This window comes from Helicoverpa armigera, chromosome 15 (genome assembly GCF_030705265.1).
Source record: "Helicoverpa armigera isolate CAAS_96S chromosome 15, ASM3070526v1, whole genome shotgun sequence".
Classification (NCBI taxonomy): Eukaryota; Metazoa; Arthropoda; class Insecta; order Lepidoptera; family Noctuidae; genus Helicoverpa; species Helicoverpa armigera.
Genome location: NC_087134.1, coordinates 183495 through 197560, shown reverse-complemented (window position 1 = coordinate 197560; position 14066 = coordinate 183495). Strand labels below are relative to the sequence as shown.

The window sequence follows — 14066 nt, the reverse complement described above, 5'->3', positions numbered from 1 at the left end:
GTTAGTAGATATTAAAACGAGACGTTTTCAATGTGTATGTAGACAAATATTATAAAGAGGAAAGATTTAATGGTTTCTTTAAAATGAATTCCGAAACTAATTGAATGATTTTCTCTTTTTGGGAGTCACATTATCCCTGACGAACATAGGCTATATTTTATCCGGATACGGTCAGAAGTATCCCCGGGACGCTAGTGCTAGCTAGTTTTTAATGTGATATTGTAACTGACTTTGTCTATTTTTAATGGAGGCGATGTCCTCGTCGATGGGCTGCCCGGTGGCGCGGGAGAAGGCCTGCGCCGTGCTGCAGTACCCGTGGTGCACCAGGTACGTCGACACCATCCTGTAACGTGCACAGCACACATTGCACTACATCTGTCAACCAATAACAACTACTACAAAACACTGCTACTCAGCTAAGTGTTCAAAAGCAGTCCAGCGACGCTATGTATGTAACGGTACTTTTTTTGTGAGTGTGAGTTTGTGGTCTTGGCAGCAGTATCGCTAATGAACAAGGTATGGTCGTGGCGTACCTGTGCAGTGCCTGCTGCCACTGGCCCTGCTCCTCGGGCAGCGGGAACTCGTCGATGGCGCGGCGCGTGCGGGCGCGCAGCTCGCGCAGCATGTCCTCGATGTCGAACACGAAGGGCTGCTGCCCGAAGTTCGCGTCCACCACCTCGCCCGGCGTCTGCAGCCCCACTGTCGGGTACAGGTTCGGCTGCAACGTTCCCACCACTCACGTCAATCATCATTGTATGAACTCTTTTTCTGATCTTGCGAAGAGCTACTGACACGATTTGGGACTCTTCAAACAACAGACGGCATGGAATCACCAACGCAAAAGTCAAAAGTATAAATAAGGACAACTCCCTGACAATAATAAAGCCGAGAACTTTTCAACGATGGTCCACTGTAGTTGTTTGTGATCTGTCATTAAATGATGATCCAAAAGATGCAGTGTACAAACTGCATTTATACAAATAGTGGAGTAGTGCAATTGTGTAGTGTCCTTGTGGGCAGTTCCGACATAGTTGCGCGAGTGTCGACGCTCGCCTCCTACGAAGCATTATACTGCATGTCGCGTGGGACGGACGCAACACGAGCAGCTAGGTGGCAGGGTTTCATATCCGATCGTCACACTTGCTCCTCGATTAACTATAAAAGCTTTAAACACTCTTGTGATTCCGATTCCAAGTCAAAAATAACTCATGTAAGTTATTTTTGGAGCCTTTCTAAAGGAAGCTTTTGAAGGAAGTATTTAATAACTTCGATAATATAGCATGGCAAGTGCACCTTTCACATAGTATTGTTAGTGAGAACATACCGGCAGTCCTCTGAAGGCGATGCCGAGATGGTGTCCGTTCTTGGTGTAGAAGCATGTGTTGTCGACGAGGTTGACGCCGCAGCCGATGACGTCGCCCGTGGTGAACGTGGGCCCGTACGGCTGCCCCGTGCCCGACGAGCAGAACGAGTGCCCGTCGTCGCCGTGGTACCCGTACGAGTGCTTGTCCCAGCCTGGAATATAGCCACCACACTACCTGTTCACTTCTATTCCTACTTAGGGTTCACTTAGGACATTCATTTGTACCATGAATTCCCGCAGATCAGAAATGATCCCGCAGGTGACATCTGTCAGTTTGTATCTGAGTGAGGCGAGATGAGTGATTGTTGAAGGCGAGGTGCAACTTACCAGGTAATCTGTTCATGTTAACGCCATGTGCCGAGAGTCCGATGCCCATGTACCCGTCGCGGCCCTTGGACACGATGCGCACCTCGAAGTAGTAGAGGCCGCACGCCGCGGGGATGGGGTGCGTGGCGCGCACGCTGGCCGCGTCCTTGTGCGTCTTGCCGTGACCTGCACACCACATCAACCTCCGTCATACCCACGCTTGCCACTCCCTGCCTCCACCTTACTACAGGGACGTTCATTTATCACACTATGCGTATGTCTACAAGTTCATTTTAATAGATTACTCTAGCTAGAGAGGGTTGCGTTAGTCAGATGAAAGCGAGATTAACTAACTTACCTAAATGCTAAAAGAATATAGGTACATATAATGAAGGTGAAGAATACATAGGTGATAAGAATATGTGAACCTGATGAAAAAAGTCTTAAAACTGTCAACTAAGATTAAAACCCCGAACGAACTACCTACATCAAAGAGTGAAAGTCTTTGTAAAACAACCGGTTCCAAAAGTGAGAAAACCTAACGTGCCATGGTAAAATCATGACTGAATTTTGTATTGCCTTTATCTACCTACAAGAACAAGTAAATGTGTGAAAACAATAATTTTCGCATCAAGTGGCCGGAGATAGACTGTCCTTGGAGAGTGCCAGTGGCACGAGCACTTTCACGCATTAATTAAAATCCACTCTAGTAGTCCAGTTTCCAGTGGAAAGCCTATACAGCGTCGAACGAAGACCGTTTATTTATGAGCCACAATCTAAAGTGACACGCGCTTCTAAACTAACGTAACGGATACTTATTTAATTAACTTTGCTGGGACAGTTTGGAATAAATTCACAAGCTTTGGAAAAGTATGGAAGATATATTGAGCTCTCAGCAGAAGAGTGGGGATCGCTTTGCGCACTGTATACATAAGGCAATAAATCGCTTCTGCGCAGGTAAGGGTCAGGGCTCAATATCCATGCCGATAACTATAACAGAAAATACATTTATGGGCATTGTAATTTGTTAATTGATTGAGCGAACAGACATTGGTGTGAGAGTCTTTATTTAACATAATATCTGTGTCGTTGCTATTCGGCAAAACTCTCAAATGCCACATTATTCAAAGCGTAAATTACGACAGCCGACGCTCGTGATTGGCTGTTCATTCTACGAACAAACATCGTGAACGTTAGATAAATACGAAATGTAGATGAATTTTAATACGAGGCCAGGGAATGCTAACGACCTCCAAGAAAAAAGTAAACACTTTTTTCGGTTTGAATTCAACAGCATAAATTATGGGACGCACAAACTGTGAGCCGCAGTCACAGCAACAACAATGCAGAGCAAACTATTTATACCCAACAAACAAATACAACGCTAACTGCGAAAAAACTACGACTCATATTTGAATAACCGACTTACATTGTGAAAAACGATTAGTCTATCACAAGGCCAAACACTTGAAACGATACTACGCTATATCATAAAGTTGGCTACAAACACGCCAACGTTCGCAAACCAACACGTGGAACAATGGCCAACGGGCGCTCGCTAGTGTTGATGACTGAGCCGTTTCATATCACGCCTGCGATTCATGCTAATGACCACAACCAATGGAATTATAAGACAAATGTTAAAGCGGTAAACAGACCTGAACGCAATATCTGTGCTGTCTGTTATCAGCGAAACGAACACGATAGCGAACACACAGCCGCAATTATTGCGGACCCAGGAGATGGTTTAGTAATCTAGGTTGTATCTTATCGTAAAAGGTCGCATTACATTACGAACCTATAATAAACAACAAACGGGCCAAATTTGTCTCGAAATAGAATACCCAATTACAATACGGAAACATTAAGTGGTAGAATGGGCTGCCCGTGCTCGTCATTAACTAAATAATAGCCTAACACGAGCAATTTGAAGTTTTATTATCGTGGTCCAAGAATCCCTTCATGATGCCTCGCTTCTCTGCTAGATCGCGCTCGGCCAATGGGCTCGCGGATTGCAGCACGCGCACGCACACACACGAGTTGCGCGTACGCATGAGAACAACAACACAGGTTAACGAACCGCCTCGCCACGTGTTTACACAACAACGCGTAGATTAAACCACTGGATTGTGTGGGCCGATACACGCGCTCACGATACATGGCCGTTCTACTACGCAGTTTAGGGAAAACACGCATTTTATCAAAACTCACGAGACAAAGCTTCGGACTCAGGATTTTGATGTTACTGGTTGAGGTGTTTGGCCCAATAATATGTAAGTGTTAAATGGCTGTATAATATACCAACATTAGGTAAGTAAACATAACAGCTGTAGTAACGGTTCATTCCTACAACGACTACTTGTTTATTTACAAAAACACTCAACTTATTTAGAACAAAGAAAGAATTAAACAAGTCAAAATATTCACATACATAGCTGTACAAACAAATGCACAAAGCGTTCGAGGAATCAATAGAGCATTACCTTCAAAGCTACAATGAAATCAAACAGCATAATGACTGACTCATTACCTGCAACCACTTACAAAGACCACAGAAAACGAGCGCATGAAATCTATAATCCTGTTCATTCTGTCTTTATCCAACACATATGTCAGAATTATTTTTATTATGAGACGATGTCACGAAAGTTCTCTAAGAAAGATAAAAGTAGATTTGTCGTGGAATGTTTTTGTAACTGTGCTCCTCAATTACATCTCCAACATTTCATGTGCAGGCATAATCGTGGCATGAAGTCAACATCTAAGCAAACATGCAGCTCAAGGAGCAAGTGCTGAGAACACGATCAGGGCCCCGATTCTCCTAAGTTAATAATGTCAAAATCGAATAGAAAACGAATTGCAATATGATCGTAATAGCAGTTTTAACCATATCGGGCATTCTGCTACTAATAAAAGACCAATCGTATTCGATTGACATTTGATTGGTGTGCGATTGATCTGCTATTTTGATGATTTTGGACTATACGGTAGTTTGCTGTACAATCATTTTGCAATCGTAAATCATTTGCAGACAAAACGATTCATTATTGAATGACAGAAAAGGATAAAAACGTTTATTTCAAAGAAAAAATAGCGGAATGCCACATACGCTTCAATCGTAATCGAGTCGGGATTGGGTCTCAGTCGAATCGAGTCGAACGTCAATCGAAGGTCGCTTAAGTAAAATTAGGAGAATCGGGCCCCAGTTCGTCGGCCGGCTACCAACACTCACAATCTTGACCTTCGATAACTTAGGAACAGTTGACTCAAGCACTATCGCTAATGGGTATAGTGAGCGCCATATTTTCAACATAGCTATCGAATTAGTTACGAATGACAGGGCACCACGAAAGGGCGCCGACAAGGCCTCTCGACTACTAAACCCTGTTGGTAACAAGCGTTGGTGCGTTGGCGTTGGCCCGACTATGGTCCGTACATAAATCTACAAATGTCAAGGCGTTCGCGAGGTCGACTCACTTGCGGTTCCTACAAACAATGAATCCGAGCTCAGTACGGCCGACCCATTATAATGCCATGCATTTAAAACAATTAAACGTACCAATGAGTCGCGCAGCCAACATATTAATCGAAGGCGTGTTTACGCGGTCATGTAAAGCTAAATGTCGTAAATATATGTAATTTTGCTAGCGATATTTCTGGAGAAGTATAGCGTAATATTAATGCACGGTCCACCGTCGTTGTACAGCCTTGTGCATCAATAATATATGAGATAATGATAGGCTGGAGTGCATACAAACGGTGAACTGCAACCTCAGTCGGTTCTGTTTTCCTTACCACAAAGAAAACTTTACAATATTCTGCTTCCAAATTAGAAGTAGTCATCCAGTGTTTTAATCCCATAATTATAACTAGTCAATGTGGGCACCTTTACGCAACAATTGCTGCAATCTTAGATTTCTGTCACGTAATTGTCTCGTTCTATTTAGTAATGTAGGGCACACCTAATTGTAAATCAGACGAAACGAGCAAGGCAACGTTTCGCTCCGTCACTTGGCAAGACCAATGAAGAGACTAGGGAAAACAGCGGCAGTCCGCGCAGCGCTGTATGGACAAAATTAGCTACAATCGTTAGCGGACCGTTGCCCCCGGCTGCAGGTGGCTAGCTGCACCACGCACTGACTCACGCCTCGCCAGATAATGTCCGTACCGACACCGCAACACCGCTCACTAAATTGATTCAAGCACACACCGACTTACGCACCATTCCTTTAAGGGGAAGCTATCGCAGATAAAAGAGGAATCCCGCAATGTTCATCATTGCGTTTGTGTGCGTGCGCTGTGCGGCTGCCGTGAGTATTGTGTAGTATCTGCACGGTGTCGGACTGCCCGGCCGGTGAGTCATACATTTAGATGAAGACATTCCCTTCCCGGAGCGTTGCGCACTAGAGCGCAGGGACCGTTCAACGTCGTCTGCCTTATCTGAATGTTTGTGGGCCAAAACATTAGCAGAGTGCATACTGAGCTTATAGCCAGGGTAGTATTACTATCTTGAAAATTAAGTACATACGTGACTCGCTAACCTTTAGCTACATAGTTGTTATCGTCTCTAAGTTATTTCTGGCAATACTTTTAAATTATTAGCCGCATGAAACACACGTTAGTCAACACGCAAATACCAGAAGCAGGAAACAGTAAATATCGCTGACATATGAAACTACATTATGTAGTAAACAATAACAACATATTTACATAGTCATATGATTAAACAACTGCTCCTTAAACACAAGCAACAAGTTCGACCACGAATCATAATTCACTAATTTACACAATTTGCTAATTCACATTCATGCATCGAGAAGTTTTGTTAATTAAGTATAATTTTAAAAAGTTAAATAGGTACATAATAGTAGAAAAAAGATCTGAAAGATCAACTAATGTTAAGTGTAACGAGAAGTTATAAGTCGCAGGGTAGGGAAATTCATGAAAACAGATACAACATTTATATTATAAAGGTGCGTTATGTTCTCGAACTAGATTTATTTAGCAGAGTGAATACAATAAATGAAGTCGAAATGTGCTTGCTAAAGGGAGACTGTCGTAAATAATAATTACAGGGGTAGCTGAAAGCGAGCTGCCTGCCTTATATGGCAGGTTTGAGAAAGCGCAAGCACATGTCGACGAGACTAGAAGGAAAGCATACAGAGATTAGAGCACTCGAGTGGTTTCCCGAGAATGTTACAGAACACACAATGGCGCGTCACGCAGCTGCTAGCAAACAGTCGGGAGCGCGCGCGGCGGCAGAACGCGCACGTCCCAGCGGCGAACACACCATGTCAACAGCGGACTCAACATTCATTATTCTTATTTATGCACGTACTATGAATAAGCACTGTTTATTAGCAAGATGCGTGGCCACAGATATAGTTGTATGTATATTGACGTACGATACATCCAGAGGCGTAAGTGGAGGTAGGGCAGGTGGGGTCGGCGGCCCGGGCCCTGCGTCCCACCTTACAACAAATAGAGAAAACATCCATGTCCATTAAAACGATCCACAGTCGGACCCCATACACACCACTTACGCTTCTGGCTGCTCGGCGAGACGACAACGACATGGCGCCGAGCCGAGGCAACACCGCGCCCGCTACGATGATCCCGCTTAGCTATACATTGCACGCAAACGCCAGAGAAGCTTCCTTGACAGGTAAGCCGCGGCAGCAATGGTGCGTCAACACGCCATGCAATGTCCTGACTACCGGCACACGAGCGTTTAGAGCATAGTGGTGCTATGGAGCCGAAAATATCTAAGCTACTAATTACTCTAGAGTTAATACTATGATTATTCTAAGCTTAACAACGAATCTCATTTCAGAACATCCGAACCTCACAGTCTATACTTATGTAGAGAGCTTGGCAGAACTCCCTATTTCTCAGAACTTGTGTACCTACCTACGTGTTATGTAAGCTGGCGGGAAATACAGGGCTCGACATTATGGTGCAGGTCCCCCCCTCCTCACGTATGTTAGTTGACTAATATAAGTAGATAACCTTATTCAAACCGATGTTTTTTATTTATAATTTTATCTCTATCACGCTACATAAATATGTAGATGAAAACTATATCATGGTATAAACAAAACTGGTGTAATGTACATGATCGTGCTTCACAAACTTACAAAGATGAGAAGTATCGAAAATCAATTAATTATGCAGAATTGACTTCTTTTAAAAATATATTTACCTACATGGCTCGTAAATCGAAACAAGAACTGCTGCAAACAAAGAAGCTTAACTTTAAGGAAAGCATGAAAAGTTCAACGAGAGATAGGCACGGAAAATTAAATAATTGAAACTGATGCATTGCAATTGAAACTGATGAAAAACCCGATGAACTAGCAGCCGAAGTTAAAATAACTGGTTGTAAAAAAGGAAAACACCCTTTGTTGCCATAAACGTCAAATGCAAATGAAATGAAAATAAAACAAAGACCATGAAAATGGAGAGAGCCACCGAGAAAGGCGAGGGTGAAACCAGGACCAAGAGCACAGCTATAAATGTCAATAACTGCAGACGAAAAAAAACTGCAACATTGTGCATAGAACATGGCAAAGGTAAGCGCGGCGTGCGCGTGGAAACAATTAGCGCGGTTGCCATGCGCCGCGGCCTCGCATCCCAGCGATTACTTACAATTACATTAACTCCGATACATGTTTCGACACAAATCCCCTTTGCATGCTGCCGCTAACGTCAAACTGTGCTCGACTCTAACTCACGATTCAAATCTAAGAATCATGTGTTGTTGCCTCACCTGCCTGGGCCTTGAACGGTTAGGAAAGGGATTTTCGTGACTGAATTAATTTCGATAACTTGGTAAGGGTGGAGTTGAAACCCACCTAATATTTAATGTCTATAAAGAACTACTTCGAGGGAATACGTCTAGATGTAGTAGTCGATCCAATAAGGGATACATGTTTTTTTGTTAATATGAAAAACATCAAATTTTGCAAAAAACTATGATGAGAAAGTAAGAGCAAACATTCATATGCGATGTCAATATCGTAATTTTGTACCCGAATCGGTACCTGTCATCAATCCCTATTAATATTACAAATGCGAAAGTAACTCTGTCTGTCTGTCTATTACGCTTTCACGTCTAAGCCACTGAAGTGATTTTAATAAAATTTGGTACAGAGATAGAGTTGCTTGAGAAAGAACATAGGATTATAAGATAGTTTTCATCCCGGACTTTTGAACCTCTTGGAAACGCGATATAACCGAAATCTACGCGGGCGAAGCCGCGGGCGGAAGCTAGTAATACATATGTATAATGGCACATCGCAATAATAACTTATCAAGTTTAATAAGACTGGTTTCATTGCGCCAATCAATAATACTTCATAGCAATAAACCTGCTTATAAAACGTACAGGTAATACAACTACAGAACTGCTAAGTTTTTGCTAACAAAATTACGATATTACTGCAGAAGAAAATCAAATATTCGCACAGCATGTTTCGAAACCGCAATGAAAGCAATCGTATCGGACCGATGCTGAATTAACAATGAAGTACAGTGTTCTCGTAGGAATCTGTGATGTAATACTGCGATACTTCTCTACAAGTCAGGGTTGAGGCCTCGCATGCAAACACTGTTAAAGGACACCACTCAAAGTACCATCAAGCTTCAATGATGCTGCGTTACAAACGGCACAACTACAATATATTAATATAAAAAAGATTTAGTGTCAAAATATGTATATAAATTTATTCCGAGGCCAGCACCAAGCCTAGCACTAGCACCATAGCGACCCAGTAACCCAATTCCCTCAATTGATCTCACAGCGTCGCTGCAGATAAGCAGTAGATACCTCCGAGCTCCCCTATCATGCTGCTATTAGATACAACGAGCCAACCAAACTGTTCACAACATTTCACTAAACAAGCAATCGCATTGCGGTTTTTGTTCAATTGTTCATATTTAATGTTTCTTGTTAAGGACCCCAAAAATGGATGTTTGCCAATACTTTAGAGTTGGCGATTTGTATAAACTGCTGTCGACTAGTTCTAACAACTTGAAGCGCAACGTTTTCACAGATTAAGTACTTTTTTAAGATAATTTAGCGTTACAATGCCATGGCTAATTGAGAACCAGGTTTCTTTGCTCCACAGAAAATACACTGAAAAAACTAGATACTTATATAATATTTTTGTATTATTGAAGCACGTAGTGGATAGTATTCACTTATAGCATTGTAGCATCTAAGCGAGATGCTCATAATCAAGGCCTGAATAGGACTATGTTTAATAAAAATGCTTCATCAAGATTGTAAAAGTATTGTAATCTGTCAGACTATTTTGAAGGAGAAAAATTAATAAAATATAAAACAAAACACACACACGAAAAGTTCCGACTATACAGGTTTTAGTCCGCCACAGCATTATAATAACGTTGCAATCACCCGCTGGGCTGCCAAGCGTAGCTGTTGCACCAGAATCTCCCGTTCAAGTTGCACAAATCATTCATTTGTAATTAGACGTTGCTAAGTTTAATCTTTTCGCTCCTCAGGAATCATTTAGTTTTGATGCAAAACTTTCGTTGACATTCACTGGAGTCATAACCGTTCAAGTTAACGACGCCAGTTAATGTCGCTTTCCATTATTGTTGCATGTTTCTCTTAATGTAACCTTTTGTGTTTCCTTGGCATTAAAGGCTCGAGCAGACCGGATGCGTATGCGTAACCACGCGCGTAGTCACGCGCGTAGTTACGGCGTAACCATGAGTTGTAATGTATGGAAATGTATGAGACAGGCCACACCGCTTGCGTAACGACGCGCGTGTCTACGTTACGCAAGCGGTGTGGCTGTCATTCCATACATTAACTCATGGTTACGGCGTGACTACTTCTTATTTGAACTGTACTGAATTCTCAGTAAATATTTTAAAAGGTTGTCTTCTGTCTTTCATAGCAAGAATTTTGGCAATCATTTCAAAACGACTGTTCTCTGTTCGTGAAAACATTTGTCACTTTTGGTAAAGGGGAATGAAGGCAACCGCTTAATTTAATCACAGAAACCACATTGCTATGCGTGTGTACAGTGTACATAATTGCAACGCTGTTAATTAAAACAATACTGATCTAACAGCTGCGTAGATAACTACCGGACTATAATCGTGTATACTGTTTAATGGAAACAATAACGAGTTAGTAAAACGAAATGCGGTGCGTGCACAAACCTCAGAGACTTGTCGACGTCAAGTTATAGCAAGACATGGCGGAGTCCGCGGCCGGCGTCTCGCGTGCCACCCATTGATTGCTTTCCGACTACTGCCTCGCTAATCATAAGTTTGTTGCTACAGGCACCATTCAAACCAATTCAATATGCAATACGAACAACTCAGCCTTCAGCAGTTGAAACGAAAAAACTGCCTCAAGAAAATATCTATTTTTAGAAGAGGATAAAGAAAGCGTACAAACATATTTTAAAGAAAATGCTAAATGTTTCGAAATGTCAAAGGTTTATTTTCGTCTTGAGAAACTGTATATTTTTTTCCAAGAAAAAAGCAATATAACGACTTCTGAATTATATGTAACGTTACGGGTCAATTAATTTATTTTCTTGCCATTGTCGCCGTATGGGGACCAGCTAGTCATGAAGAAGCTTTGGGTGGATTTAATTGAACCATTTCTAATCAAGTGAAATGTTGCTAATTCGAACTAGCAACTAACTACAAAAGCAAAGACAATTTGCCGAGGTATGGGTGTGTGCAATGTGCATCTCGCGTGGTAACACGTTACGATATAATATTAGAATCAATGTCGGCGTCGCAATACGCAACCTCACTCAAGGAGAACGCTCGGGTTACAGTGCGATCGTATTAAATGATGCATGTCATAATTACGTTGCATACTATCACTTATTAAAGCAATATGATTCGCTACTTCAATGTGACTTGGAAATGTGCAGTCTTTTGTTAGCGTCTGCGCTTTCGCTACAATAGGGGAAAAAGAAGCCACTGAGTTTCTGAGGCTGATTTGAAAAGATGTAATTACGTAAATGTTTTTTTTATACTATTCGTTCTGTAGTAGTCATTGTCAGATGTTTGTAAAAACAGCTGTTTTTAGTAAGAATCAGTTTCAACAACTATACAGTGTTCAGAAAAGCTTAGATAGAGATACCAATGATTTTATTCCATTGTATGTATACGACTGAAATAGATTCCCATTAGGCGATACACCACTAATATGGCAAATAACTAAGGCTTCCTGGAATGGACACGTACAGGGTCTCGCACTCAACACAATTATTTTCCGACGACAACTCAACCAACACTTTATTGATCAAAACATATCACATTATGTATTGATAAACATAACACATAATAAAAAGACTTGAATACAAGAAGAACTGATATTTACTAGAAATGTCCTTGTCAATGACGAGCGGTTTTCAAAACCTTATTTAACTTTATTTATGACTGGGCTTGGGTTTCGGCTAATCAAATTGATCTGGAAAATTACCATGGCTCTTGAGGATAACTGAACTGGACAACTACTGGACTGGACTGGACTGGACAACTGGATAACATGAGCTGGACAGTTCATGTTATGCACCAAATTTCACGAACAGAAAAACAGATGAAGGAAAGAGTTTCTTACTATTCGTAGTAAGAATTTTTTGAAGTGAAAACTGCTTAGGCGTGCGAGCGATAAAGCCAAGTTGTTTCGGAGCCTATTTATGTCAAGCAAAAACACATCAAATCCTTCCTCTTTATTCTACGTGTAGGATGATATGCACATCCAACGGCAACGTTACTATTCAAGTTTTTACTTTGCTTTTACCGGTGAGATTTATTTTTATTTCATCTTTTGTATCCATATTGTATAGGGAATAAGATAAAAATTAAAACAACAATATAAAGTAATTATTAGGATTGTATGAAAAATCAGACAAAACAACCGAGGTGAACTTGACCTGCCATTGGCTGTGTTTGGCCTCCATACATTTATTTGGCAGCGATAAAACAACACGATAAGCACTCTTTGACCTCTTTCACTCAGACATTTCTGATAAACAATTAATTATACGGCGAAACCAGTTTTTGTTAAGAAAGGAAGCAATAGCTCATTAATGATTTATTAGAGGCGCCTCTTTAAATACAAAATCATGTAATACTTCGTCGGAATCGAAAACCCTGTTGGCATAACACGTGCAAAATCAGCAAACTACCAGAACACACAATAATTGCAAATTCTTTATACTTATCGTACTGAATTCTATGTAAGCAGATCTTGAGTACATTGAAACATATTTAAAGAATAGGTGAAGACACATGATCAGCGCCTCTAAACGCCAACCAGCAGTTTTGACGCGGAAGCGGAAACCGTAGGCAAGAGAGGAGTTTTAACGTCCTCCCTTTAGTTATTGAAATGGGAGGTTGGCGTGCCGTGTGACCCTCCGTATTAACTGACTGCACAAGAAAAAAGGGGACTTTCAATAACAGTAAGCAATTCAAAAGTATGTCACGAACCGACAAACTTTCACTACCATCAGCTACCGGGTTGCATAATTATGCTTAGCCGACTTACAATCCAATTATAATTCACCTTTAGACAGACCTCACGCACTTGTATAAGCTGACATTTTCTACGTATATGTAATAAGCGCAGCTAATTATTCAGTTAATCTATAGTTTTCTTTAGTAAATGGTTGAATAGCATACATTTCGTTTCATAACTCAGTATGAACTAATTTCACTAGGTACGAGCAGAATCAGGTAAAATCTCAATTCTACCGTGAATACACCGGGCTGTCTACTTTTGAATTGATAATCAGCTTATTTTTGATGGATCTGACTGTGATGTAATTTAGCTGTGCGCCAGAAAACCTGACTTCGAACGCTACTTCCTGACCGCAGGAGTATTAAATTAGTATTAAAATACGCTCCTTGAAAAAATAACCCGCCATTGTGAACAAGTTATTGTTATAATTACAAAACAGAACTACGTGTTAACAAAATGTATCTGTATCACAAAGGGCCTGAGTTTCAAATGAAATTGAGTTAAATAGAGTCGTACGTCGGGGCTTCGACGAGGCCAGTACTACAAATAGATACAAGGAAAAATAGACGGTAACACGTCAAGTTTGGGTGTATTTGTGAATGAAGAGCATCAGCAGGGGGAGTGGCAGTGGGGGGAGCACGTGGCGGGCGACCCGACGCAGGCGAGCTTGACCCAGTTACTAGATGCACCATTTCGGTCCCGTTTTGAAAGCAAGGGCGGCCCTTTGCCGACGTTGCTATGACTGGAGCCTGTGTGCCTCTTCCCAACACTCCTTTGTTCGTTCAACGCTGACTTACTGCGTCTTATTTTGACGTGCCTTCTGACGCCAACGTGATTGCGTCGACATCCGATGTGAGTTGTTTAAGGAAATCGCTA

General features: G+C 41.5%; 1 protein-coding gene across 5 annotated transcripts in view; it reads right to left on the bottom strand.

Annotated features, from left to right (window-relative positions):
* The window catches only part of Ranbpm (Ran-binding protein M), a 37023-nt gene that overhangs the window by 10550 nt on the left and 12407 nt on the right, over positions 1 to 14066 (bottom strand). For 3 of the 5 annotated variants that reach the window (XM_049845411.2, XM_049845412.2, XM_049845414.2), the window contains exons 2-6: positions 7075 to 7140; positions 1691 to 1855; positions 1325 to 1515; positions 534 to 718; positions 231 to 343 (exon numbers count right to left, since the gene is read on the bottom strand). In XM_049845411.2, the coding sequence (XP_049701368.1) occupies positions 231 to 343; positions 534 to 718; positions 1325 to 1515; positions 1691 to 1855; positions 7075 to 7140 (720 nt within the window). The remainder of the gene's footprint in view (positions 1 to 230; positions 344 to 533; positions 719 to 1324; positions 1516 to 1690; positions 1856 to 7074; positions 7141 to 14066) is intronic. The other 2 variants (XM_049845413.2, XM_049845415.2) reach the window with 1 other exon arrangement.